Source organism: Pithys albifrons, chromosome 9 (genome assembly GCF_047495875.1).
Source record: "Pithys albifrons albifrons isolate INPA30051 chromosome 9, PitAlb_v1, whole genome shotgun sequence".
Taxonomy (NCBI): domain Eukaryota; kingdom Metazoa; phylum Chordata; class Aves; order Passeriformes; family Thamnophilidae; genus Pithys; species Pithys albifrons.
In genome coordinates this window covers 23,100,057-23,127,751 of record NC_092466.1, presented here as the reverse complement: position 1 = coordinate 23,127,751, position 27,695 = coordinate 23,100,057, and the positions used below count along the sequence as shown (strand labels likewise).

General features: G+C 39.2%; 1 protein-coding gene across 2 annotated transcripts; it reads right to left on the bottom strand.

The window, feature by feature from the left end:
• Positions 1-8,750: 8,750 nt before the first annotated feature.
• SAMD8 (sterile alpha motif domain containing 8) lies at positions 8,751-26,804 on the bottom strand. 2 transcript variants are annotated; one of them, XM_071563733.1, is made up of 6 exons: positions 26,658-26,804; positions 18,774-19,388; positions 16,970-17,065; positions 16,149-16,266; positions 15,208-15,358; positions 8,751-14,265 (listed from the first exon to the last, which is right to left on the bottom strand). In XM_071563733.1, exons 2-6 carry the CDS (start codon positions 19,346-19,348, stop codon positions 13,961-13,963), a joined length of 1,245 nt encoding a protein of 414 aa, XP_071419834.1. In that variant the 5' UTR covers positions 19,349-19,388; positions 26,658-26,804; the 3' UTR covers positions 8,751-13,960. The 2 variants fall into 2 exon arrangements, with proteins under 2 accessions (XP_071419834.1, XP_071419835.1); XM_071563734.1 differs by having other exon boundaries at positions 18,882-19,388.
• Positions 26,805-27,695: the final 891 nt, after the last annotated feature.

The following is a 27,695-nucleotide window of genomic DNA, read 5'->3' as shown; positions in this document are numbered from 1 at the left end:
TTCAGACAGCTGTAACCTGAGCTCCTGCCCCGAATGGCTCAGACTTTGAGGAAGCTTCAGCAGGGGCCAGGCTGGCTGAGCTCGACACGGAGCACGTCTTGGCTCGTGGAGGTCAAGTGCCACCATCCCCTCTGGATGGGTAAGGCAGGCTGACTCGGAGTAGGGACACGCTGTGGAACAGGGGTCTTTAAACAAAGAGAAAGCAGCAGATTTCTGGAAGCAGATGTGCTGGGGTCAGGACAGTGGTGCTGAGTGGCAGGACGAGACTGAGCTGGTCAGTGTGTCCCGCACATGCTCCGCAGCTGCGTTTGTTTGGATGCAGCTTTTGGCCGCAGGGAGCGGGTGCGATACCAGTGACCCCTGAGCGAGCTGGGGACCAGCCCTGGCCCACCCTTCAAGTGTGTGGGGTGTCCCCAGTTTGATCCTACAGGCACCTAGGAATGAAGTGTGGGGTGCCGGGTGAACGCGGCCGCTCTGTCCGGCAGCCCCACAGCCCCTGCCCTTCGCTGAGCCACTCATTCATTCGTTCCCTGGCCGGTGCCTTTCGGGAGGGCCGGCAGCGGAGGGCAGGTGTTCCCGGCCGGCTGGCACCGCCGCGCTTCAGGGGGACACTGCGCGGGCGATGCTGAGAGAGCCCAGGCTTCGAAAAAAACGAGAGAGGGGCAGAGAGTGGAGCTCAGTTTCTTGTCACCGTCTTTCTAAAAGGAAAGTGACACTGAATGCTCCTGCACCGCCCGGCAGCACATCCCGGGAGGAAGCAGACGATATAGAGGGAGCTAACCTAAACCCGATTGATCTGTGATGAGCTGGAGTTTCACTGGAGCAATCTGGCACTGCTGGTTATCTGAGTGGAGAGGGTTATCTTGATAGAACAAACCCATTATAAAACAATAAAATACCTTCAAAGAGTGATTTAACTACAGATCTATTTTGAAAGCTCTCATGCTAACAAATATAAAAGCAGTGAATTAACTGCTTCTTCCGCTTTGCATGATTTCCTTGGAAAACTGCATAGTCCACACCCTCAAATGGCATGTGTAAAGTGAACAACCTTTGCCAACATATGTGAATCATCCAGTCCTCTAAGCATTGCACTTTCATCTGAATATAGGCTATTAAGGGGGAAATAAAAAGCACAAAAGCAAAAAACAAACCAACACTGTGGGGTAATCTACTCTCTATGGTGGATTTTTCCTCTTTCACAGAAAAGTGACTATGTGTGTGTATAATCATGTTCTAATTCACTGCCCGATTCTCAGTGCAAGTCTCACTGCAGCAGAACTGATGATAGTAATTCTCATAATCAGATCTGCCTAATCACCAGCAGTAAAATGTCTAATTTTAGTAATACCTTATTTCATTGATTCATTTTTATTTACTCATATTGGAAGTTCTAGTTCAGACTTTTCTGTCAGCCTGAACATTTTTTCAAAAGTTTTGATTAAAATGTTCAGTGCTTTTTAAGGGAGAGATGCTATTTACCTAATTGGAAGAGTTCTTACAATGATTTAATTGAGATGGGTCTGTGCATTTCATGTTGAAAGGGGTATTTCAGACATCACAGAAAAGGGTTGCCCTTTGGCTGTCTAGTAAATAAACTCACCACTCAATCTATAAACTTCAGGAGGATCTCCCATGGTGTGATTTGTCAACTGATTTCTGCAAAGGGTGTACTGATGAAGCGAGTGTGCGTAATCTCTGCACTTACTGTAATTGGTCTAAGCCATCTCCCAGGAGTAACGGTGCATACTTCATCCCACAGCTGAAAAAAGTGCAATGAGATTTCTGACCATTTTAACCCCATATTGTAAACTTGACTGTGGTACTGAGCAGAATGGAGAGTCCCTACAGGTAACCATTCAAGAGCATAAGAACCCTAAATGTCTTCTGTGCTCAAGAGCAAAGAACAGAAAAAGGTATAAGAACAAAAGGCAAGTCAGACAGAAGCACAAGTAAGTACTAATACACAGGAATAACGAACTGTGACAGGAATGAGGGCAAAGGTGTCTGCTGACAAGAATGAAGAAATCAGGGCTTTACTGCAGGTTTACCTGCAACAATTAATTTCAATTCTCTTTAAGATTCTTTGTCCTTCTGCAAAAAGGAAGTAATGATATTGACCTCTTTTGTACAACCCAGCACAAAGTGAACACTGAAAAAAATTGTCCTGCTTTCTAACCATTACATAACTACAACTTTTATTTTTTAATGTCACATTGAAAAACTTGCATACCCAGGTGTATAACTAACAGAGCATGTAATAGAAAGATGGATAAGATACTGCTTAAAAATCTACACAGACTAAAATCCTCCATATTCAAAGATGACAAGATAGGCACAGTAAATGTGGCCTATCACAGTCTAAAGAGGCCGTCTAATTTGTATACAAACCACCAAAAGAAATCATGCACCATTCTAAAATAAAACTAAACATCATCTTAGCCATCCCCTTCCTGTTTGGAAGGACGATGTATCTAGGCATACCTATTTAATGTCCTGAGAACATGTTCCCCACATTTTCATAATTGAGGCATTTAAAAAAATGTCTCCTATGCTATGGTTTGGAGACACTGCTGCCTATTTGTCTTAAAAAGTGTTCTCAGTGTTTAAAACACAAATGATAAACAATTTCTGAAATAATGAAGTTGAGATAAATTTTAGGTCACCAAAGAGTCCTTGCATGGCAGAAGATGGACATACAGATGTGCTGCTTTATTAGAGCCACAAACAGCTTCATCTCTCTGAGCTCGGAGTAGAGAGAAACCACGGTGTTCCTGTGGTGTTCAGGTGACATAGATAATCTGGACATTCACAAGATATGCCACATAAAGGCTGATCCTTCTATTCTGTCACAGTCTCTCTTTCTTTTCCCAGCAGATTCCATTCTAGCAAAACAACACACAAAGCAAGTTATATCTGAAAGATTTTTACCAGAATAGAGGACCCCATCTTTAATACCTGATACTTTAGTTGAAATACGCACATGACTACTTTGAGTTAGATCCTCAAACATAAAGTGAAAATTGAAATTTATTCAGCCTATACATAGACTTTTTGCCAAGCAGCTCCTGAAAAGAAAACAATTTTCTAATATAAATGGCTATGATCAAAGAGCATGAAGTTTAGTACATGGCTAAATTTTAAATGGGCAAATTTTGCAAATTTGTATTTTAATAGAGTAACAGGAATAAATACTTTTTTATATGGCTATCTGTATATAAAAGTGTTTTCAAAACTAGCCTAGACAGTATGCACCAACCAAGGAAAAATATCAAGAACTATTCTAACGACCACAATATTACTGTCTATGTACCCTGGGAGGCAAAGGGGCATTAACTTTGTTTCAAAAAGTTATCCTGCATTGGCCAGATATACCAAATGTGAGATGAAACTAAGTAGTAGTAGTTATTGCTAAAAATCACTGGCTTTCAGACACAGCACTCGGCAGAGACTTAAAAAGCCTTTACTGGGGAAAATAGATGGTGTATGTTTGCAGATGGGCTCACAGGTGCAAGGTTGTGGAAAACTTCAGTGTCTCTCACTTCATCAGTTTCAGTTACAACCGGAACCAAAGATGGATCTTCCAGGGCAAAGATCTGTTAGTAACAACCCACAAAATGCATATTTCTAAAAAATTACATCAGTGAGAGCTGTCAACCAAGCAGACCTCTCACTCAATGAGCATTCACAGCAGGACATGGGCCAATGAGACAATTAACCCAGCAACACATTAAGGAAGTAATACACATTAGAGGACATATATAGAGAAATAGCACGTGGTTCATGGATCATAAGGAGTGTTCACAAGGAAGGAGTCCTTTCAGAGAGAGAAGTGAACCTTTGCTCCCTTTTCATCATGTAGAGATAAAGTTTTCTGGAAGGATGTTTTCAGACCCTGAGGGAAAGTTTCCAGGCAATTCACATGACTAAAACACAAAATATAACCTTAAGAAATAAAATATAACAAAGAACTACAATTCAATTAAATAAATTCTTACATACATTTAAACTTCACATTTCCAGGTGCATTTTGATCAAAAAATAGGAAGTGTGTACCTAAGTTTACAAATGTAGTAAAAAATATCGCTTGAAACGAGTTGTGTATTTTTTTCTGTAATAGCTTCCCACATTTTAGAAATCTGCTGGAACATATTATAAACCATGTTATTCTGCAGTGGTTGGCTACAAATGTATTATCAAGGTGAACACCAGTAGCTTCCTAAATGACACTGAATTTGGAGTATCACAGTCCTCCAATATGTCCAAGGTTCTCCTTGTGTGAATCCACACACTTTAGTCTGACAGGATACCTGAAATTGATAATTGATGGATCAGTTACCAAATATTTGATTTTATGCATTTCAGAAGCTGATAAACCCAGAAACTTTCCTTTCTGTTGTGTATTTGCACTAAATCTGGCTTCTCAGGTCTTCAGTCCTGTGTGCCAAACTGCATTAAGTTATCCCACCCCAAGTATCCTCATGGAAAGGATTAAAACAAATGCTCTTATTTTGCTTTAACACTTCCATTCTTCTTGTAGACAGGCTTGGAGATTCAGCCAAGCCACAGTAATTATAGTTCTGAGTTACGCTTCAACTATTGTGCTTTCTTTATCAGTACAGCCTCTCCCTATTTCTCCTGGTAATAGGGACAAAATTTAAAGCTCTTTATGACTATAACAGAAAGCTACTAATTAGAATAACCTAGATATATTAATTCCTTCAGGGATTTAAAAAAAAGGAAAAAAAAGTTTGTCCCATACCAAGGTTGCAAATCATAGCACTAGCAGAGATTCAGCTATGCAGGAAGTTTAATGGTTGGTGTTTGCAATCCTGCATTTCTAGTATAATTAAATCAATAGGTACCCAAAAGTCATCCTTCAATATGCTAGGTTCATCCACCAAGATTAGATATTCATAGGAAAAAGTTGTAATGAGATCGGAAGATAACAACATAATATTTGCTATACAGTATACTAAAATAGAGAATCACAAAAATAAAACTTGCAAGCTGCTTGTACATGGAGATCTCTGTTCTGTTTAGACACAGGAAACAGCTCCATCAAACAGCAGCCTAATATGCCTCAGCTTGATGACATTATCATCCAGGGTTATGCCATCACTGACAATTCACCCACCAGTAGTAAATGGAAGCCCCTACACTTTGAAAGTGTGAGCTCTATCACTTCAAGGTTTTTTTCAAATACTTTGAAACAAAGAAGGGCAGAATAATCTACCCTTTGAAAGTTAAACCCTGTGATATCCAGCATTTTTGATAGTGTCTCAGGTTTTGAAAAAGAAAACTGAAACAAAAAAATCCTAAAATAAAGATGACCTTTGCATTAATCAAATGTGTTTTCAGGCTGTATATCCACCAGTACAGTCCAGGATGACTGATTCAGTGACACTGTGGACTTCTGAACTTTGTGCCATTATACAGCTGTTAACATTTGCTCACTTCTATAGCAGAAGATTAACTGAGCCAAGCACCAAATATAACATGAGTCATATTGTGTAGAGCTTCACCCATCCTGAGCTATCTCACTGAGCTGTGGTTGTTCCTGTGAGGAAAACATTCTATTATAGGCTTTTGTGCTTGCAGCACCATTCTCAAATACTTGGCAGCTTTCTTCTGACATAGGTTTCAGTTAAAGTAGTGTGAAGTGTTGCTGTGGATGCTTTCTGATACATCTGCCTGCCTAACCTTTCTCTGCAGTATGCAACATGCCAATCAACGCACAGCCTTGTCTTCTCCATGCTTCTACAGCTGGCACTGACAGCAGCTCATAGCTCACCAGGTTTCTGTGAGCTGGACCAAGAACAATTGTGTACACTGTTTTTCTGTTTGGTCGGTTTGTTTGTTTTTTTTTTTTAGTTTTACTTTGATGTTGCTTGCAGGCACAAACAGGCAGTTTATTACTAGTGTGTTTATCTTCTTTGACTGTACTCCTGATTTCCTACAGCTAAGGAAATTTATATATTGGAGACTATGATTTGAAGATATTCCCACTGTTTTAAATAAGCTCTCTGAGAAGCCAGAGGCAGTATAATAGGTTTGTCTGATTAAGCCCATTGCCATCTTTGGCATGCCTGGGACTACTTCTGTGCTTTCATTTTCCAGGAGGATGAATCTCAGACGTCCTTTGAAATTCACAGAGCAGGATACAGATGTTCAAGTGACAAAAGCCAGTGCTCAGTAATCTTAATGCACAAGCATAGTTCTTTTGGCAGGATCCTGGCATTCAAGCTGTTATTCCGATCTGCTGGCCGTCTGCTTTCCATTAATCACTTCTGGCAGAAGAAAAGGCCTTCCAAAGATCTTTCACCTTTGGCCTATACTCAGGCAGCAAAAAGGATATTGCAGCATACAAGGTTTGTGCCAGAAGGGATCTGGCCCAACAGAGAGCATGATTCTGAGTTCTTTGCCATGAGATTCCCCACAGGTCTCTCCTGGAAGACTCAAGAGTCTTGTCAGCCACACCACATCTTAGGTTTATCTACATAGGGTGTTGGTCCTCAGTTACCCTGCCTGTGTTTGTAGCTAGCTGACAAGTTAGTTGCTGCCTAGCACAGATCTGGCAGAACAGTATCACAGGGATGATTAGAAGACGGGTAATGTGGTACAAGCTTTTTTTAGTACTTCTACGATTGAGGGGGGAAAAGGAAGAAAAGGAATCAAGAAAACATGGATCTGAATCCAACTGAGCTTCAGCCTTTTCTTTCATGCACTTGGAAACATGAATGCACAAAAATCCTTAGACAAAACTAAATTCCTCTTGGTGATCTAAAACAGAGAAAACCTTTCAAGAACACCACAGTTTACTCATCATTAAGATAAAATCTTTAAGGAAGTCAGCACATTTGATTTAGTAACCCAAAACACTTTTATTCTACTCCCAATAAATGCCTTCAGAAATACTGATGAATTTGTATGTCTGTCACTGCACTCTCAGTAAAGCTCCCTCATTTCTTACCAATGCTTTCTAACACAGCAACTTTCTTACCTCTCTGAGAATGAATTCTAGTTCTTCAGTGGTTAGATTGGACTTTGGGATACCAGGGAGCTGCATCCCTAACCACCTACTGATCCAGGATCCAAAGGGGTTGCAGTTCCCACATCTTGCATATCTGGAGACCGGGGGCCAGCGCCTCTTAAGAGCTGAAATAAAGAATTATATTGATAATATGTATTTAGTCTTATGTAAGGGATTTCTTAAGATCAAGTCAAAGAGCTGAGCCAGATTCCTTAATCTTTGTGCAACTCTAGGTGTAAACTCTTCCTACATCTGATGTGGTAGCATTTACTAGTATTGGATTAGCTGCCATTGGTCTTCAAACACCTAGGCAAAATGTGAATACAGGTAAGCTCAGGCTACCTGTCATCTTATAGGTGATGTGCTCACCACACCACGTGCTGGTGGGGAAGATGCTGTGACTTCCAGTGGTGCTGCAGTGAGCTGGGCTAGTCTGCCATTCATTGCTCATTCTCCCATGCCTCAGAAAAAGCAGAGGAGGGATTTGTACTTATAAATAGTAAGTGGGAAACCATGGGCAAATCAATAGCCATATGATAATACAGTCCACATTGTCCCTGGAAAGCCAAAATGAAAATGACACCGATGGTGAACCATCCACCAACCACACCAGATACCACAGGTTTGAATTTAACTCAGATGCATTTGGATGTGGTAGAGATAATGCCCAAGGAGGAATTTGTCTGTGGATCTAGCTACTGGTGTAACTCTGTCCTGTAGGCAGCAGTTCCTGGAACAGAGTAAGTTAATTCTGGCATATAAACCCCTGTCCATTCCTGGCCAGCATGCACATCACATTAGTGCAGCCCTAACTCAGTCAGGCCATCACCCAGCCTGTCTCTGCTTCCCAAATCCCAGTCTGAATCATCACAACAGCACTTCTGCAGTGCTGGGACACAGATGGCACCCGAGTGCTCTTCCTGCTGGCCAGAAGCAGACACCAGCCTTCTGCTAAAGCTCTGGTTTTCAGTCACTGAAACACAGCTTGGGGAACAGCCCAATTTACAGAAAAGCAGAACAACCAAACAGAAGACCAGCTTTGTGAAGGAGTCGTCTCAAGAGTGATCAGAGACCTTCTGCAAGGACTGCCTTTAGCAGAGCCTGTTGCAAACCACTCTCCCTTTTCCTCTACTCTCTCCTCTTGTTCACTTCATAGAGCCTGCAGGAGAGAAAACACTTTTCTAGGTATTTCCAGTCTCATGATGGACAGTTGCACCTGTCACATGTGTGGCTGTTCCATTTCCTGGCATTAGCCAGGGGTCTATCTTTAGTTGGCGGGACAGAGATAGAGCTAAGTACACTGCAACCCTCGGTTACCCACAAATTGAATCCCTTTTTGGCACCCTTGTTACAGCTCTTGGCTAACAAACTTTGCTTTCCTCTTCAGGAGCAGCAGTTTCAGTGAGCAGTCCCCCCGTAGTGCCCTGCAGCACTGTTTGCTGGGGCAGGCAGCAGAGCACACCTTGAAATGATTCCTCATGGCACTTTTAACTGAGGCAATATCCCCCAGAGCCAAGTCAGTATTTCACACCAAAAGGCAGAGCTTGCTAAGATAGACTGAGATCCACTGGGAAGCAAAATAAGGGCTGCAAGAAACCAGGCCCAATTTGGGCACTGATGACAGTTTAGTTTGGCCAAAGCCTGGTGTGGTGCAAAATAACATTTGTGGTTTTACAAAAGCTGAAGCCATCATTTTACATATAAAATAAATCAAGCATTTGTCATCTTTCAAATATTTTATTTTAGTACTTTTAAATATGTTTTAACACAACAAAGATATAAAACAATATATTAATTCAATCTGAGTTTAGAATCAAAACAGTATTTACTTATTTACAATACTCTAAACTTCACTGGCATACCTTCTAGCTGTCAGATAACACTATTTTCTGTCAGAACAAAATTGAAGTAAGTGTTCAATGTGAAAAATCATGTTTCTACATCCCTATTAAGTACCATGTGCAATGCAGTTTGTGGCTTCTCACATTTGACAAATTTCTCATATTTGACAAAACTGAATCAAAAGAGCAAAACTAAGTTAGTCTTCCTAACTACACAGTCACAGGGCTCTAAGTCAGGTTACTGTGCTCCACATTTATCATCTTAAATCCTTACACACCTATTACAAATTGGCTTTTAAAATGTGCATATCACTAAATTATGTACATAACACTCACTGCAAATTTATTAGGACACAAACGGTAATTCTGCAGGATACTGAGAAGTTCAGCGTTCACAATACTGTAGCGTTTGAGGGGTTGTGAGGCATCTTGGAGGGTTTTCTTCATATAATGAGTAAGACAACTGTAGGTTCACTCCAAAGGGCTGTTTTTTCCCTCAGAAACGCTATTTCACTTAGAACAGTGACAAGATCAAAGACAGATCACAAATAGTAATTTTATAAATTGGTAGTCTATCAATTGTTGAAGTCTACATGCATAAAGTAATTCAGAGGGTAAGCCATCTCACTGTTAGGACTTCTGTCAAATATACCTCCAACTTGACAAGACTATGGTGATTTTTGTAGTTACAGGTCAAGTTTCTAAAAAAGTACCCTAGATTATTAAAAAAAAAAAAAAGAAGAAAAAACAAAGACCCCCCCAAACCCCAAACAAATATCAGTATTGTCTATAGATTACTGCAAATTCTCCCCAACTCTTCCATCAGAACTACATGGACAGCATGAAAAACTATCATAGTTGTTACTTTTGTTACACTCCAGGTCCACAAAACTTACTTTACTTTTTTCCCCCAATTATGATGCTTGAAAACCTAGTGGACTTCTGTACATAAGAAAACTGGCTAAACAGTAAAGAACAAGTATAGTACTATATGCAAGCCCTGATTAAAAAAACAAGGAGGTATTAATTGTTGCAAAACATTTGTACTGACTGATGTCTGAGTTCAACTCTTTCCTCTTTTCCTTCAATTCTCTGTTTGGCACTGTATGAGAACACAGCTGTACAGAAAAGTGCATTATACGAACCTGTGCTTTTACCCTCATTGAAGGGTCTCAGTACTTCTAAATTACTCTTTTTTTTTTCCAAATAATTTAAATGTCCTTAATTTAAATTTAAGGTTGTATTTAATTTTTTTTACAAATTTGTTCTCTCCGAACCCAGTTAAGTAGTAATTTTTTTGAAATTCAACTGGCATGTTTTCTTCTATAATAGACAGAGGGGAAACATCAGAGAAAAACAAAAACCAAGTGACATTACCTCTTCCTATTGCTGTAGCAATATACCACACACAGCATGCACTTGACCTTATCCAAGAAAATGCTTAAAACCTAAATGGTAACACTCAATGCATTCAAGAGCATTCAGTAATTTGCTTAAAGTTAAGCATACAAGTCAAGCAGTACACTTATGGAATGCAATTCTTGCTAGTCTTGGACATTTAAATACTTCAGGCCTATCTACATTTCTCTATCAACACTTTGTGTACGTGTTACCATTTTTGCCACAGGACATGAAGATATTATTCTATAGCATTGTTCAAGAACAGCTGGAGGAACGTTGCATAAGTTTTTGTCAAGGCAATCAGAACTTGCTAAAAATCACATCTATGGAAGTCTGATTCTGTGCAGGTGTTATGCCAAATTCACTTAAGGGATCTTTCAGAAATTAAACACTAAAGGCAAAAAGTTTAGGAAAGCTGTTACAAAAAACTGTGTCATAAAGTACAACAAAACAAAGAAAAAGGAGGGAGGGTACTTGCACATACTTGCAGGTATGTGCATACATATCCCAGAACTATTAATAAGGAAGAGCTCAAGACTATCGTCAAGTCTCAAATATTACTAGATTTAGCAAAAAAAAAAAAGGGACCTTCCCCTTTTTTTGTATATCTTGTTACTAATTTAAGACTTTTAAACCTAATTAGTTTGTGCATTTCATAGTACTAGATGATTGTTGTTAAGACACTTGCTGACATTACACAGGAATTCATTCATTACTCTGAATTCAGATTATGTGGGCACTCAAACAGAGCACAGAAGACAACTTACCACAAAATAGGTGCAACATATTAAAGGACAACAAAACAATCAGTGCATGAACATAAAGGAGAAGGACAACCCTAAACATACTCAGCATTAAATCCCAGGCCCAGTGATGCTCTGCTGCCCTTACTTAAAAGTGCTTGTCAGCAGCAGAAGCAGCAAAATGTTTTTTTAACACTCTGTCAAAAGGAGGTACAAAATGTTATGCCTCTCAGTTACTTGCAACTTGTTTCCATCTAATTAACAATACAACTTACATTGCCAACTTTACAGACTAACCTGTGCTCTTTCGCATGCAAAATCAGATTTTTCTGTCTTCTAAACATTTCAAGCCTTCCTCTTCTTGCATGTTTATAGACAGACAAAATAAGCTTCCAAAATAGCAGAGGACAATTATCCTGACAATGTTCTAACCCACTCCAATCCTAACAGAACCAACCTCTTTATGTTCCTTATTTTGGACTCAGATATTTAGCATCAGGGGAAACAGCACAAAAGAACACACTTCCTTTAAAAAACAATGATAGACAATGCTGATTTAAAACATAAATTACTTTAAAGAATTTGAAAAATTAAATTAGAACAAAGTGAGAATCCCTGTGTTTCAAAGTAAATGAACTTCATTTTTTAAAAAAATAGTATTGAAATGATAGGTTTACTTTATGTAAACATTGCTACACTGGGCTGTACTTGAAAATTCTCCTGCATGTCTAAGTTGCAATATAATTTTTCAGTTTAGACACAGCTATGCCCATTAGCACTCACATGGCTATTTTCAGGATCAACAGCTTTGCAAATATAATTGCATTCCTCTCCATACAACTCAGAATACAATCCTGCACATCCTGAGAACAGATGTTTCCTAGAGTTTAGAAAAATAGTATTCATAACTGTGTGTGCATTGCAAAGGCAAATATAAATTAACAAATAGAACTCTTTCATTATAAAGTCTCAAGAGGAATGTCCAAATTGCCATTCTGAAATCAGAAAGGTAAGAACAGCAAATGACGAATATTTAAATATTTCAAAATATTTTCTTCTTTTTTTCTTAAGTTAAGCATACTCCCCCAATGTGGATGGCAAGAGCCATCAGCCTATGGCAGATTGAACAATATAGTATTAAACCTGCAATTTTGTTAGAAAATTGGAATGTTACAAATATAAAAGTCTGCAGAATAGTACAATGTACATGTGCTCAATACAGATGGCAGAGGTACTCCAAGATACACAATTCCTTTGTGAAATAGGAGTTAAGTTACAAAAGTAACATACTATGAAGAGTGTAAGACAGTCAAGTTAGTACAACCAAGATATATAAAAGGAACAGAATACAGCACAGAGTAGCCCTCAGTACATTACAAGCCTCCAAATACAAAACCGTCTTGCACATTCCAAAAGTATTGATTTCCATGCACACACAAGTACACTGTGCCTATTCAGTCAGCTTGTACCAAGCTGAAACTGCCTTGTGCCACTTTGTAAAGCTCAACTTACACTACCTTTTGCACATCTCACCTATTCTGAAACTGAAATAATCCAATTAAAGGGTCTATATCACTTTTAAGATTTGCACTTTGTACCTATCAGTTTTCATTTAGCATAAATCTAATTCCAACAGCCTACACCTCCACAGCCAACACTGGTATTGTCCCCTTACAATCCACTGCATGAGAGAGCACCCACTGTGTGACCCTTGCTTATGCATTATGGACTCAGAGTGTTGGATGTTTTGTTGTGGGTTGTGGTTTGTTTTTCTTGTCAACAAGCAGAACGTGGTACTTTTATCTATCAGAGTAGTAAACAAGCAACTCAATTTAAGAACTAGTCTCTTTTCCTACTTGTTAGAAAAACATATACTGTGTGTTTTTATCTATAAACAAATATACTGTGTATATATATATTCAGAGATATTCACCATATTGTTGACACCAGAGTGCTAAAACATACATCAATATGAGCACTATTTCCAATATTCACTATTATTACTTTTCCTGAAAGAGTTACTACATGCATTTTCCCATCCATTTGTGGGAGAGTAAGATACACAAAGACAATTGTTCTGTTTTTCCAATGTTAAAGAGCTGCTCCTGAAAAGCATGCACAAGTTTGGGTATAAAGCAATTAAAACCACACAAAAGTTATTGTGTGGCTTTAAACTCACTAAAGCTAACTTTACTCTCAGTGGATCTTCCATTTACTTTAACTCATTTAAACACAAAAGGGAAAACTTTCAAGTGATAGAACAACCATACAGACAACTGACAGACTAGGCTAAATGAATTCTTATTAAAAAAAATACCATCACTGCATAGCCACAAGGCAGACTTTAATTTTTGGCAACCTGTACGCAGACCATTTATACTGTCAATCTTAAACTTTAAGACTTATTATTTAACAGTTAATAGACCCTTTCAGCAAGGTACTGCTTTCATCATTATGACACAGACCTCCTCAATCTTTAAGTATACACAGTTTGTTTTGAAAATTACATTTTTGACTGCTTTAAAAGAAAGACTTCATAAAATTCTATTTTTTAGTCAGTTTATGTAAAGGCTGGCATTCAGGTAAGAGAGATTATTTGGACCTGTAAAGGGTGTACTGTATTCAATGCAAGCACATATTTAAGATTAAAGTTCCACAAACATTCACATAGAACCTTACTAAAGTTAACAGTATTCTGGTTTATATTCATAATTTACTGATAGCCTTTACCGGTCCTTGCATTGTTTTCTATTTTCACAAAAAGAAAACAAAACACAACCCTGTGAAGTATGGGAACCCCATTTTATGGCTAAGAATCTAAGAAACAAGGCAAGGAGGAGAAGATCATGGAGTGAAAAATGTTACTTGACTTCCCTCCCAGCTAGCCCTGCAGGATCTTAGTCATAATCCTTCATAAAAATCCGAACTGACTCACACGGTGTTCAGCCAATCAATCTTTTCAGTATAGCAGGTTTTGAAAAGGGCCAGCAGTACTCATTGGGAACAGTACCATTAACATTGCATTCAAAAAAAGAAAACATTGGAAACCAGATCCTTGCTCTCCTGCTCTGCTGATATGCTCTAGTATTAGCCAATGTATGGTAATACAAAAAAAGTCTTGTAGTGATGTAAAAGGCAATGAAGACGTCTATAGAATAATGTTCATGTGCAGCCAAAATGAAGAAGATTCCAAAGAGATTCAGGACCCAGGATAAGGTGTGCAAGAAATTCCAGCTCCTTGGCGTATCTAGGAGAAAACAGAAAATTATAAACCTTGAATGTCTCAAAAATCTGGGTCAGTACAAAATCCAGGTCTGGACATTCAAAGTTTTTATACAGACTTTTCATCTAGAAATGTGAAATTACTGTCTTCATTAGAAAATACTGTATAGACATTCTGTAAATCCAACAAAAACAACTACACAAGTTATATATATCTATTACTTCATGACTTCATTTACAAATGCATTTCTGGAAAAAAGCACCCTAAAATGGCTTATGATCCTGAAAAGCAAAATTCTTTGTTCAACCAACTTCTTTTAATGAAAATTATGCATTTTCTGTGTTATAAGGGGGAAAATGGAATGAAACATTACTGTTGTTGCAATCAATCCATCATAGGTGAACTCAAACTAATTATCTTTGCTTTGTTATATTGTGTATGAAGTCACGCTTGGTATTTACAGTAGAGAACTACTGTTTCCTATATTCTCAAGCATTTCGAGATTTAGCATTTTGGCTTTACAGACTATACTAAACATACAACCACCTATCTGAGTATTTTGGCTGACAGGGGTCAGTGGCAGATACCATGGAAAGTGTATGGCAGCAGACAATCATAAGTATCTTTCCCCACTCCCAGTAGTAAGCCAGAAAGCCTTTCTAATTTCTTGGCTCGCACATTCATTAAAATAATTTATTCCATTCCAATAAATTTATTCCCTTAATCCAGGTGGTGGTGTTCCTTTCCTGTCTGCAAGTTCACTGTCACAAACCTGAGAAAGAGCACCGCAATATCTATTTGTTTGCTTAAATGTTACATTCTGAACTTTTTGAGGAAGTCAAGGAGCAGAAACTCTTTAATACTTAAGGGTATTTAAATATTTACATTCTCACACTCCTGGCTTGCAGAAAGAAGTACATATTCTCAACACTTAAAGATATTTGAGTATTGACACTTTGTACTTACATTCTGTGACAAAGAAGTTGAGCATGGTCAGGACGACAGTGTGACCACTGAACATGTAGTCTCCACACGTGTGTACTCCAGTCAGAGTCATTCCAAAGCCACTCCATATTGCAAATGCTCGCTGGAGTTTTGCCCAAACATTGCCATACAACTAAAAAACAGTGACATTAACTTTTATTAAGTTCCAACCCCACTGCCCAAACAGTCCTTGAAGTTACTTGTATCCACACAATGTGTGTTTAATACCATTTATCACGTTGTGTCTTCTATTAAAATGCAGGTTAGCACATCTTTGGATGTATTGTGGCACTGAGTCACATTAGTAACTACAATTACTAATTGTATTCATCATACCTCTGATGAATACTGGAATTTAGAGCAAGTATTTTGTTGCAAGTGATTTACCTAGAGAGTCTGCCAACTTTTTTTTGAATATATTGAGCCTCCCAATGTGTTGGTGTCAAGCTTTCAATTTGTTCAGCTCAAACCTCTCCTAACTAAAAGTTATGATAAAACCATAGAATCCCACATTCTATCCCTTAAAAGAAGGGGTCAAATAATAATAGTTTGTTGGTTTTTTCCAAACCCATGCATTCAAAAAGACAAACAAGCAATTACTCCCCTCTCAGCCTTTCTTCATGTAGTCAGTATTTTAAGTGCAAAAACTTTGGTGTATTCTCTCTGGTTTACACTGTGAAATATTCTAAATATCCTTCCCCAAGAAACTATATCCTCTCTGAAGTGGCAAGTGCTTCTAAGACCCTGAAGGATGCTTGCCTACATATGGTAATTAATGCAGGGGCACAGAAGGAAACAGAAGAGAAACATGCTCTTCTTAAAAAACACACATCGAACATTATGGAAGCAACAATCTTAATCATATCTTAATTTTTTTTAAAAAAAAGGAAATTAATATAATTTAAAGCATTTAAAGTTTTTACCTTTCCAGTACACTGCAAGTGCTGGCCTGGCACTGAGAGTGAGGTAACAAACATTGTAATGCAACGCAGTAAGAATACTGTCCCCATGAGGCTGCACAGCCTGCGCAGCAGTATAGATCTGGGAAAAGTACACAGGAACTGGCATCAGGGAAGTCAGGATAAAAACATTTCACCTCACCCCAACTTAATCCCATGAAGTCCCTTCATCATTACTGCAAGTTTCAAGACAATTTATTTTTTAATGAAGTAGTATTGTAACGATATGGTTCCACATGACAGGGTGAGGCATTGCAGCAAGCTCACTCCCACCAAAGAGTACAAAAGGTACCAAAAGCTTTGGCACTCAGACCTTCTGTTGGCACACTGATAAAAATCAATAAATGAGTAAAAATTTAACTTAAAATATGCATGCACACAAAAGTATTTTCTACCCCTCAGCAACAGCAAACTGCCAGGTTGGCTCAGACATCCTGTGGAAACTCATTCTTGTGGGATTTTCTTATATACGAAACTGTTACAGTATAACAGCATATGCTGACAACTCTGAAACATATATCTCTATCTCTATCTTTGTATCTATATCTATATATATTCTGAAGGAAATTACTTACAAATATGGTAGAAAAGTAAATTCAAATTATTCCTTTGAAAGATTGACAAGTCAGCCTTCTTGATTAAATCCTCCCTAATCTATTTGAACAGGGGCATACTAGGAGCTGAGAAGATTCTTATTGAATGGATACTCAAACAATCATTGTAAATTCTTGTTACAGTTCTTCCTCTGAATCAAAGTACCAGTTCATTTGGATTTTATACTCTACCTGTGTTTGTGAAGCAGAAGAACCAACAGCCAAATGTAGCAAAGAATTACCCCACATACTTCAGTCATAGCAAAAGCCCATGGTATCCTAGGGACGCTAAAAAAAAAGGATAAAGCAAGAAAGTTAATACAAAGGCTTAATTTTTTCCCTAGTCTCAGTACTGAAAATAAGGTCATATAAAGTTCTAACCTCAAAACTAATTTGCATTCATCTGACAAGAGCATAAACTACAGCCAAAAATTCTTTTGTTAGACTGAATGAAATAGAATTTGAAGTATTTTTCATTATATTATCTCATTTCTAATAATGTATTTCCAGCAGACATTTACACAGACTTCACTAAGTCAGAGAAAATCTCCCATACGCTCTCAATTTACACATGTGACTAACAGGATGTGTTCCACTGTTTCCCAACAAACTTTTTCATTCTGATACAAGCTTTGCATCATGTCAATTATGCTTATGCTTGTAAGAATGCCATGTCAACACAATTCATGAAGTGCTGCAAAGCCTAAAATCCTAAATACTTGTAATGAAGCAGAACTACACAGGAAAGTGTCAGGGCAAATAAAAATTGCTTTCAAAATTTCAGTGATAATCATTACTGCAAACTTTTTAGCCTTCCTTGTCAAAAGATTTAAGACTTTCTTACACACACATGGCACCAGTCACAATTTTCACTCTGCAATCACCAAAAACCAGATCAACAGATTTCAGAAGAGGCTGTTCCTCATAGCTTTATGCTCCCCGATACAAAGGGGTGACAAAGTGCTGCTCAAATAATGAGCTTTGTGGTAATCCCCCCTCACTGCTTTGTGAGCTGCCGTTTTCTGACCTCCCCATCCTCCTGCCCACTGAATACCATGGTAGTACCCTGGGAACAAAAGAGCTCCTGTTCTCTCTCCTGTTTCACTCTGCTGGAAATGATCAATCCTTGCCGAGTTACATATAAATTTATGGAGGATTCTGCCCACTTACTCAAAAGATTAGACTCCTGACTCCTTGAAAGCCATTAATGAAAATGGAAATTACTGGCAGGAATAAGGAGATCACAAAGAGTGAACTTTTAAACAGTTTAGCTCATCTTTTAAAACTTTCTAAGCAGTTCTCTATTGTGCAAGTGTACTTCCTCAAAGGGAACATTTATCCTTTAATTTGATAATCTGTAGTCAATGACTACAATTTGACCTTTGCTATTTTGCCTCTTTTTTGCCTGAAGTAGAATATTTTCTTTTAAAAAATGATCAGGAACTGCCTAAGTCACAACAGTGGTTAGTACACAGATACCCTATGGTTAAAAGAGATGCTGGTCTATTCATTCTACTTCAGTTTCCCTAGACCATGTTCAACAAGCTGACAGTGGGGAGACAGCAAAAATGCAGTACCAGTGCTGTTCCCTTTCAGTTCCCTTGCTCATTGTCAGATGAAAATATTCCTTCATCGAAAGTTTTTCTATATCAAGACATGTTAAGCTTCATAGCAGGAACTGGACTTCAGAAAATGCTTATGGCTGCTTATCTATGCCCGCTGACCACCATGGTTTTTACTAGAAAGTGAGGATGGATTAACTAATTCCTGTGTTGTGATGAGCTTAAGATGTTAATTAAACTGGGTAGAACAACAGCTCAATTCATTTTCTCCTAAGACCAAATCTCTGCATCTAACTGATGTGCATTTCAATCTCAGCAGAAGGACTATTTTGCAGAGGCATCTTCTAGAGCACATGAAACTTTGAGAACAAAGAAAAGACAGCCTATATTTTAACCATCAAGTTACTATTTTGTTTTAAAAGAACATTTCTTACCTATCTAGAAATATGTCTGGTAGAGGTGGATATGTTTGCATGTCAGGTACTCGCTCGTGTACTATAACCATAACAAATGATGTAAAGCCAAACACTATGAAAACATACACACAACTTAAAACTGTTTTCCAGTACTCGGGGTCCAGTCTCCGTGTGGCATGTTTGTTCTTGCCATTTGTGTACTGATACTGATCACCATTCAAGTCAGTCATTAGTCCATCATAGTCCCGAGGTACTTCACCATTACAAAACCAATCTGTACCCTGTAGAGACCCAGCTGGGCACACTGTGCCAACATGACTGTCACTGTTGTAACCCAGCTCTTCCAGGACGTCAATATGTTGCTTCTGCAGTTTGCGTATGGACAACATTAGCCTCTTGATATCCCCCAGGACTTTGATTTCCAAAGGAGGGGATCGTAAATCATACTCAGTAAGTGTCAGCAGCGTAATTCCATCTAGTCTATGTCTATTGCACAGAACATCCACATATTCACAAAAGCCTTCTTCCTTCAGCCACTTGGCCACATTCTTGGTAGTCCAACGTCGAATGCAAAGCTGGTTATTGCCTGCCATCCTCTTTCTTTATCCGCCAATCAAACTGACCCACTGATATCTGAGAAGGAGACAAGACCAGAAAGTTTAAGATTACTAAAATGCCAGTGTGTTTTGTGCAATTTTACATGCTTAATTAGCCCAAGACTTTTTATATAAGATGTAATTTCTTCAGTAATATAAAAATTTCTTATTCAAGCGTAACTAAATTAAGATTGTCTCATTTGCTCATAAATAGAAATTGAAAGATTCCAAGAAGCAGAATATTTCCTAGATAAATCCAGTATACTTTTATGATTTTGTTATAAATAAATAAATCTGAATTGGTTAATTGCACTAAACAATGAAAAACAAATACTACTGTTTAAATACTAGCTCAAACATTAGTCTTTTCCACTGTTTGCAGTTCATCAACTATGCAAGAAAGTATAGCCAGCAACCACGCAAAATTGAAGTAAAGCTGAAATAATACATTAAAGGTCCAATATAGTCCTCTCTTTTAAAGTATATACTGGAGTTTTGGTGGCATGACATTTTCCCCACCACCCCTCCCTTCCAAGTATATTCATATCTAGATATCTACAATAACATTGACTAGAAGTATCTTAGATGTATGTTGATGCTACCACCATCATATTTCTATCTTTGTTTTATTTTAGTAATTTAGACAATTATTGTGTTGTGAATCCTTCAAAATACTCAGCTTTCAAAACTAACATTACTATAAATGACTCATTTGCTTTAACTTTAAAGCACGTTTAAAAGTGATGTGGCAGTAGATCACATAATAACACACCAAAGCCAGAAGAGATGTACTCTCTTCATACAGACTTCTCAGTAATTGTTTCTGACTATGGAGTAATGCTTGAAGGAAGGAAACAGCTCAGCAACATTTTAGTCACATGGTGGTGACAAGTCACCAGAACAATAACCAGAAAAAACAACCAGAGTACATTACGTGGAATATATGACAAAACTCTGAAAGGCTACCAGTGAAGTGAAAGTATTAAAAAGTTTATGCAATATTTAAGACCCACAGCAGTACAGAATGGATTTGTGCATAAGTTATATTTGGTGGCTCATGCACAGCTACCATCTAAGAAACAGCTACAATTTCACAGCTCTTTTGTACTCGAAAAACAGCCTAATTAACTGGAATGCTTCAATCATGCCAACTGAATCTCAGAAAACACAAGACAGTACAATACACTAGTGCCACATACATCATTCAAGGCTTTCAGAATGAAAGCAAGGAAACAGTGTATTTAATCTATTATTTAACTTCTGTATATAGTAAACTGGTACTCAAACCCATCATGAATATTCAGCACAGTTCTGTATCTTTTTCAGGGGCACAACTCTTCCAAAAGCACAAGCTCTTTCCTTCTCACTTCTCTTTTTAAGGAGGTACAGTACCTATTGTGCTCTTCATATAATTACTGCATGCAACTTTTTCTTCTGGCTTTCATCTAATAGAACCACAAACTATTTTATACTATATCAGAGAAGATTCAGTTTGTTCAATGAGATTTCCCAGCAGGGCAAAAGTAATATTTTAGAAGAAAAATGAGCAAGCAAATCAAACTTGCCCTTCTAAAATAATTAAGGGCATGATACTTCTGAAAATATTCTCTCAAGAGCTGATTGTATATTAACAACATGTACTCGATTCATGGGTTTAAGTTCTCAAAACTCCATATACAGTCAATATGTATATAAGCTTTAATACCTTGATTTAAATAATTGCCACAAATCCTTTAAAAATTACTACCTACTATATGCTTCCTTGTCCATATAAAAGAGTATTTTCTTATTTTTATGTTACCTTACTATTTTTGAAAGTCTGGCTCAAAACAACTGTAACAACTAGTAATAAAAGAAATTATGACATTTAATTTGCAATTAGTAATATGTTAATTGATCTTTTTTGTGCTACACATTTTTATCTTACTTCAGGGTTGCTGTTTAACCCCAGGTGGCAACTTAAGTTCCATGCAGCCACTTGCTCATGAACAGTTTAATATTCAAAATAAAGCAAAATATAGTAACAATGAAAATAACAAAGAGAGACAAATAACACCCAAAAAAGACAAGTGATGCAACTGCTACAACTGCTCAGCACCTGCTTAGCCCATCTCGCAGCAGTGACCGGCCCCTCCTGACCAACCTCCCTCTCCGCTGTTTATACACTGAGCAGGACACCCTGTGGCATGGAATGTCCCCTTGACTAGTTCAGATCAGCTGTCCTGGCTGTGCTCTCTCCCCCCTTCTTCTGCACCTCCTCACTAGCAAAGCAAGGAAAACAAAAAATTCCTCGACTTAGGGTCAGCACCACTTCACAACAACTAAAACATCAGTGTGTTATCAACATTATTCTTATATTAAATCCAAAATACCCAGTAAAAAGAAACAAACTTGAGTTGCTTATGTGAACTTACATCTTCCTTACTCACAAACACAGATGAAGTACTTAAAAAAAAGTTGTTAATCCCAGTGGTTTTTATAACATAGTAATAACCACAAGTTTTCTAAAAGCAGTGAATGTAGACTCACCACAATCAACTGACTGATTTGTCGTCTAATCAAAGCAACTTCTGAGGACAAAAGCAGGAAGCTCTCCCTAACTAACCTAAGAGAATTCTGCTCGTTTGTCACAAGTCAAGTAGCCTAACAGCAGCCTAGTCTTTCTTCATCTGGCACTGCAAGAATAAAAATCAACCCTTACCAAATGTGCAATAAAACTAACCTTACAACACTGACTGAGCATACCCATCAAAGGTCGCTATGGGCTGGACCTGGGAGAAAGTCTACGTTAACCTCAAGGTGCAACTGATAGGATCAGCTCCTGTTTTTAAACCCTGCCAATGACAAGACATTTAACCAACTGGAACAAAGAAATCAACACAAAACACCAATGTAAAACATTACACACAGCTGGTAGCTAGTTTCATCTCAACAGCAACAGTTAAGTTCAGTTTTAATGACAAGGCCATTTCTTTGAACACCAAACTGCCTTCCCCTTCAGACTACTCAATTAGTGCCACTTTCATACTTTGAACTGTAAAAAGCACTTTCACTAATAATCTTAGCACCTGAAATACAATACAGATCCCTGTGTCCAGCTGCTACTGTTAATTTTAGAGCTGAAGAATGCTACATAACATTTACAACACCACGAGGCTGCGGTGCCAGACTAACATGGTGGAAGAGACCAAGTCTTCCAGAGAACTGTACCTGTCTTCTGAAAGAAAACAGCACTGGCAACTACTCTGCCTTCCACATTACTGGTTTTATTGTTGAAACCAAATAAAGGACAACATTATTTAAAGATGAATAACACGCATGAGTAACACAAAGCAAGCACAGACTTAAGTGTCAGAGGGCAAAATATACTTTTCCCCTGACAACAGCAACGTCTCTGTCCTGCTCGATGATTACTTTCCTGGTACTGTGACTTACACTTAGCCAGCCTATCAACAGCACATATTGTGTGTCCCATTTGCCTTCCCCAGCCTCTCAATTAACAGCATGAACACAACTGAATATGAACTGCATGTGCATAAGTACTCACTGTTTTAAAAGAAAAATGTTACTTTATGAGCCATGAACACTCCTATAATTTGGCTGGGGCATTTGGAGAACTGGGATGCCTGTGAGAGGCTGAGCATTCCCTAGTATAAAATATTTTTCCTGGATGTATATTTAAATATGGAAAATTAACCTTTCTCAAAATGATTAACCATGATTCGACCATGTTTCCCTTTACTGAATTACTGCTACTCTACCAGTAAGTCCTTAACTTTCCTGCCTTACAGATTTTGAACAGTATATTGAGGTAAAAATGGGTAAAGTTGAATCTGCTTATCACTCCTCTCGCCACAGAAAAATAGCATTAATATCACACTAATATTAGGCTGCAAACTGGTTATAAAAACAAACTTTGGTTACACCAAAACCATAGCTAAGGGGTTAAACATGATCCTAGCTATGTTCACATGCTGATTGGTTATGTTTATTCCAGACACACGTGCAAAACTCTACCAGCACCATTTAGTGCTTCACCACCTGCCCTAATGCACCTGGGAGAGCCTTGCTGACACGCCTCTTGATTTTTTTTTTCCCCTAGGTTCAACTCCCACCATCCTTGAGAGGAATTTTAGAAAGGATGCTGAAGAACTAGCAGATCTCAAGTGATTTAACCTACATCTCTTTGTGTAAGGCTTCAAGCTGAAGTTTGAATATAGGCAATTGCAACTCAGCCCCTCCTTTGCTGGATCTGCTGGCCCAGAAGCAAATCTCACACCGCAGGGGAAAAGTTCTGTGCCAAGGCTGCTGTTTTGCAATGTGGACAAGATCCATGTTTGAGGCCTTAGTTCCCCAGCACAAAAAAGTCATATTAAAAAACACGTTCTGAGCCACCCTGCAAGAGTAAGGCTACTGTCACATACCAATTTAGTAATGCTGCCCTGGAAAAAGAGCACACAGCACTGTCTTGTTATGCAGCAAGTCTCAGCTACTCTGCTGACTTACATCAGAAGCTTGTCATCTGGTCTTCTGGAAACTCTAAATTCTTAAGTGCTTATTTAAAGCAATAGCACCAAAGATTTCACTACCACATAGCATATAGTCACTTAATCCATAACTTCTAAATGCCACAGATATAGCATGGTATCCTATAAACAAAAGGATAAAAAGAACAAGAACACTTGCAAACCAAGTTTTTCAAGAGTTTTTAAATGCAACTGCTACCATACTATATATAAAATTGACCAAACACAGCACAATGCCCACCACGAGACAAAAAAATTGGGTAGTTTCATGAAGCAAGAATACAATAATTTCAATTGCAGAAATATTCCTGTGAAACCTGCATTCAGTTTCAATTAGTGACTTTGCTATCCTAAGTGAGATTGCCAGCCGTAGCTTAACTGTACTCAAAGGTCTTAGTGCTACGCATGAAGGTAAGATAAGAAAGCTCTTAAAGTTACACTAATTTAGTCTTGTGTTTTAAGCCATCAAGGAAGATGAGCTTTTCAAGAATTATTCATTAAAATGCAGCGTGTGGATCAAATATGACCTCTCTATGCTTAGCAGTCTTTCTGTTGGAACACCTGCATGCAAGACTGACAACAGCTACTACAGAAAGCCAAACACACTTGTCTTAAGAACCACTCAGTGCAAATTATATATTGCAATAAACTGAATAGAATACATAATGCTCCCTGATTTTTACACCTCATTAAGCCAAACAGGTTGTATTACACTGAAGTGAACACTAAGAGCAGCTCAACTCCTAAACTACTAACCAGCTAACTAAACATTTTTTTATCCTACTGCCATACACAAGTGATTTGTAAACAAATGATCAAGTACTCCACCACTTATGTAGGATGTAATTCACAGTATTTCATTAATATTTGTACAAGCTCTTGAATATTTCACATGCTAAATATCAGGTGTCAAGTACTTTTCCTCCAGATTCAAGAAACAGAATATCTATCTTGTAACAGAATGTTGGCTTCTCTTTATCCCTATACAACTTAGCAGGAACACAACTTGGGTTTGTTTTCCCCCCTCCCACACCCTCATCTGAGAACTGAAATAGGGGAAGACATGAACAATCTCTTCATCCAAATGAATACTAGAACAACGTCTGATGTAAAGCTTTTTTAATCTTACTCCCCACAATCATTTACAACCTGATCTTTCTGGTCTAATGAAAATTAGTAGTCTTCCTGACTTTTACACGTATTAAAATAAATAAGAAGTAAAAATCTTTTAAAAGGTATGCCATTGTCAAACAAACGTACATATTGTAATATGGTTAGTTTCAGCAGGCTGCAAAACTGAGCTCTGTACAAAGAAAAGTGACAGTACAGAACCCAAAAGATTGCAACTCCTAGGCCAACCTGTATTCTACCAAAATAACACTCTAACCATCCAGTAAAAAGATCCCGAAGAACATCAGACAATTTAAAATTCTTGTGCTTTACTAATCTACAAAACACTTTCTTCACATCTAAGCAGTACTTACACAACAAAAACTTACAAAACCTCACACAGAAATTTCTTCCACTTGATATAAAAATCACTGCATGCTAATCCTGCAGGTCAATTCCACCTTTTTATTGTATCACAGAAAGCAAAAGAACAAAACCACAGGCATTTCCTTACCTCTGATATCCAGCAAGAGGCAACTCCTATAAAACATGAGGGACATTTAAATGCCAGGAAATGTCTTCTGAGCTGTTGCCACTCCAGAGCACAGCATGATCAGCTGCTCTGTGGAGGTGGCACAGACTCCATGTCCAGCAGCACGAGAGAGCTCTGTGGACACAGAGCAGACTTGGCCAAGGGGAATCTTCCACCAACTTATCTTACAACATAGAAAGTGTGTTGCGGTTTTATAAAATTAATTTTGCAAACTGAAGTCTCAAATACAAAACAACAAATCCACTTCAACTTTACACAAACCAATAAGTAGATTAAAACTGCTTGTCATTTGTCCCTTCTTGCATTAACTTATAGGGATGAAAAAATCTACCCTTCTGAAGTTGTTTTCTTTAAATAGAAATCAGCAATGACTAAGTGACGGGTCTGAGGCCATCTAATGCATTAGCAATACCGATTGGAGAGACTGTGCGGGCAACAGTTCCAACTTTCTGAGCACGCTCAGGCCTCACACTCGCACAAAATCCGTCCCCTGAAACTCGAACAGCACAATGCAAAGCAGTCACAGCACCTCTCCATGCTTCCTTGTTAATATTCTAATCCTACACGCTCAAAAGCATTTTTACTCAAAACTAAACACTGCCCTCAGAAAACCCACAACTTTACAGAAAAAAAATAGTAAAATCGCAGAATATCTGTGTTGACCCGGTACAGCTGTTTGGTTATCTGACTGTAAGACTGACACAAAGCATCATTTCCATCAGCTCCTGTGCAGGCTGACACAGGAATGAGAACCGCGGGGTTCCCCCGTGCTCCCAGACCCCACAAACCGCGCAGGGACCGCCCGGCCCGGCCCGGCCCAGCCCAGCCGGGCTCTGTCGCTGCCCGCCGAGCAGCCAGCGAGGGGCTCCCCGACTCCGGGTGGAGGCCGACACGGCCGGCACTGGGCACCCCATCCCGGGCAGTCCCGGCGGAGCGGGTTTTACTGCGGGCACATACACAGCACAAGGGGCTCGTCCCCTCCCGCGGCAGGCGAAGCTGCTTCCCCCCAGCACAGCCCGTGCCGCGGTGCAGCCCCCGCTCCCCTCCGCTCGCCGCGCAGCCCGCACATCACAGCGGGGGCAGCGCCCGGGGACCCGAAGGGCTCCCCCCTCCTCACCTGCCGCTGAGTGGCGGTGCCACAGCGCCCAGACCCGGTGCGGTGCCTACTCCTAGTCCTCGTCCTCCCTCTCTTTCTCCCTCTCCCCGGCGGCGGCCGCGACCACCGCCAGCCCCCATCACCGCCCGGAAGCGACGGCAGCGCCGGCAGAGGCGGTGGCGGAAGGGGCGGGACGGGCCGGTCCGTTCTGGGAGGGGCCGCGAGCAGGGTCGGGCTCGGGGTAGCACAGGGTGGGCAGCGGCGCTTTAGAAGTTGTGAAAGGCGAAAATAAGTAATCCGTAATCTCCCCGGAGCCCAGCTGAAGGGAGAAACAAGGGTATCTCGCACATGCTTAGACCAGGCTAAGGGTGTGGTACTCCTGGAAAATACTATGGCATATTCTTTCTGTATGATCGTTCTGTCCGTCCGTGGAAACCTAGGACAGCCTGTACGAAAGAAAGACACTAATAGGATTTTTTTTTTACAATAAAAACAGAGTAATCATGACATAATTTAGAAAGCCACCAGTGCAGTAATGAAAAATATCTCCTTCCTTCATCTAGAAGATAAAATAACAGAGAAAACTTAAATGATCACTGAGATTAGCTCAGTTGGATAAAACCTGGTGGTAATAACGCCGGGGTCGTAGGTTCAATCCCCTGTGTGGGCCATTGACTTAAGAGCTGGACTCGATGATCCTTATGGGTCCCTTCCAACTCAGAATAGTCTGTGATTCTGTGACCCTCATCCTGCCAGTCCTGGTATGGAGCAGCCATTGCGAAACACTCTGTGGCACCTGGTGCCTGCAGGATAGACCGAGACTCCCACCGCTGGCAGCTCGGTCAGGTACCCACGCTGAGCCAGAGCTCAGTGTCAACAGCACATCACTCATGAACCCTTCAGCAAGGCATCAACTTCGGCATTTCCATAACCTAGAAATACAAATGGAGGAGGTAGAAGGACACAGGCAAATTATAAACTATTTAGTCCAGAAATAAATGTATTTTGTGTATCAACTGACTGTGCTAGCAGCCAGCATTGTGCAGAAATTTTCAGAAC

What these genes read in the sequence shown, in the direction of transcription:
- SAMD8 (XM_071563733.1), bottom strand. Translation starts at nt 19,348, where the DNA reads ATGGCAGGCAATAACCAGCTTTGCATTCGACGTTGGACTACCAAGAAT. An exon ending in CCAGACATATTTCTAGATAG is followed by an intron (nt 17,066 to 18,773) that starts GTAAGAAATGTT and finishes CTTTTTTTTTAG; the next exon opens with CGTCCCTAGGATACCATGGG. An exon ending in ACTTGCAGTGTACTGGAAAG is followed by an intron (nt 15,359 to 16,148) that starts GTAAAAACTTTA and finishes ACTGTTTTTTAG; the next exon opens with TTGTATGGCAATGTTTGGGC.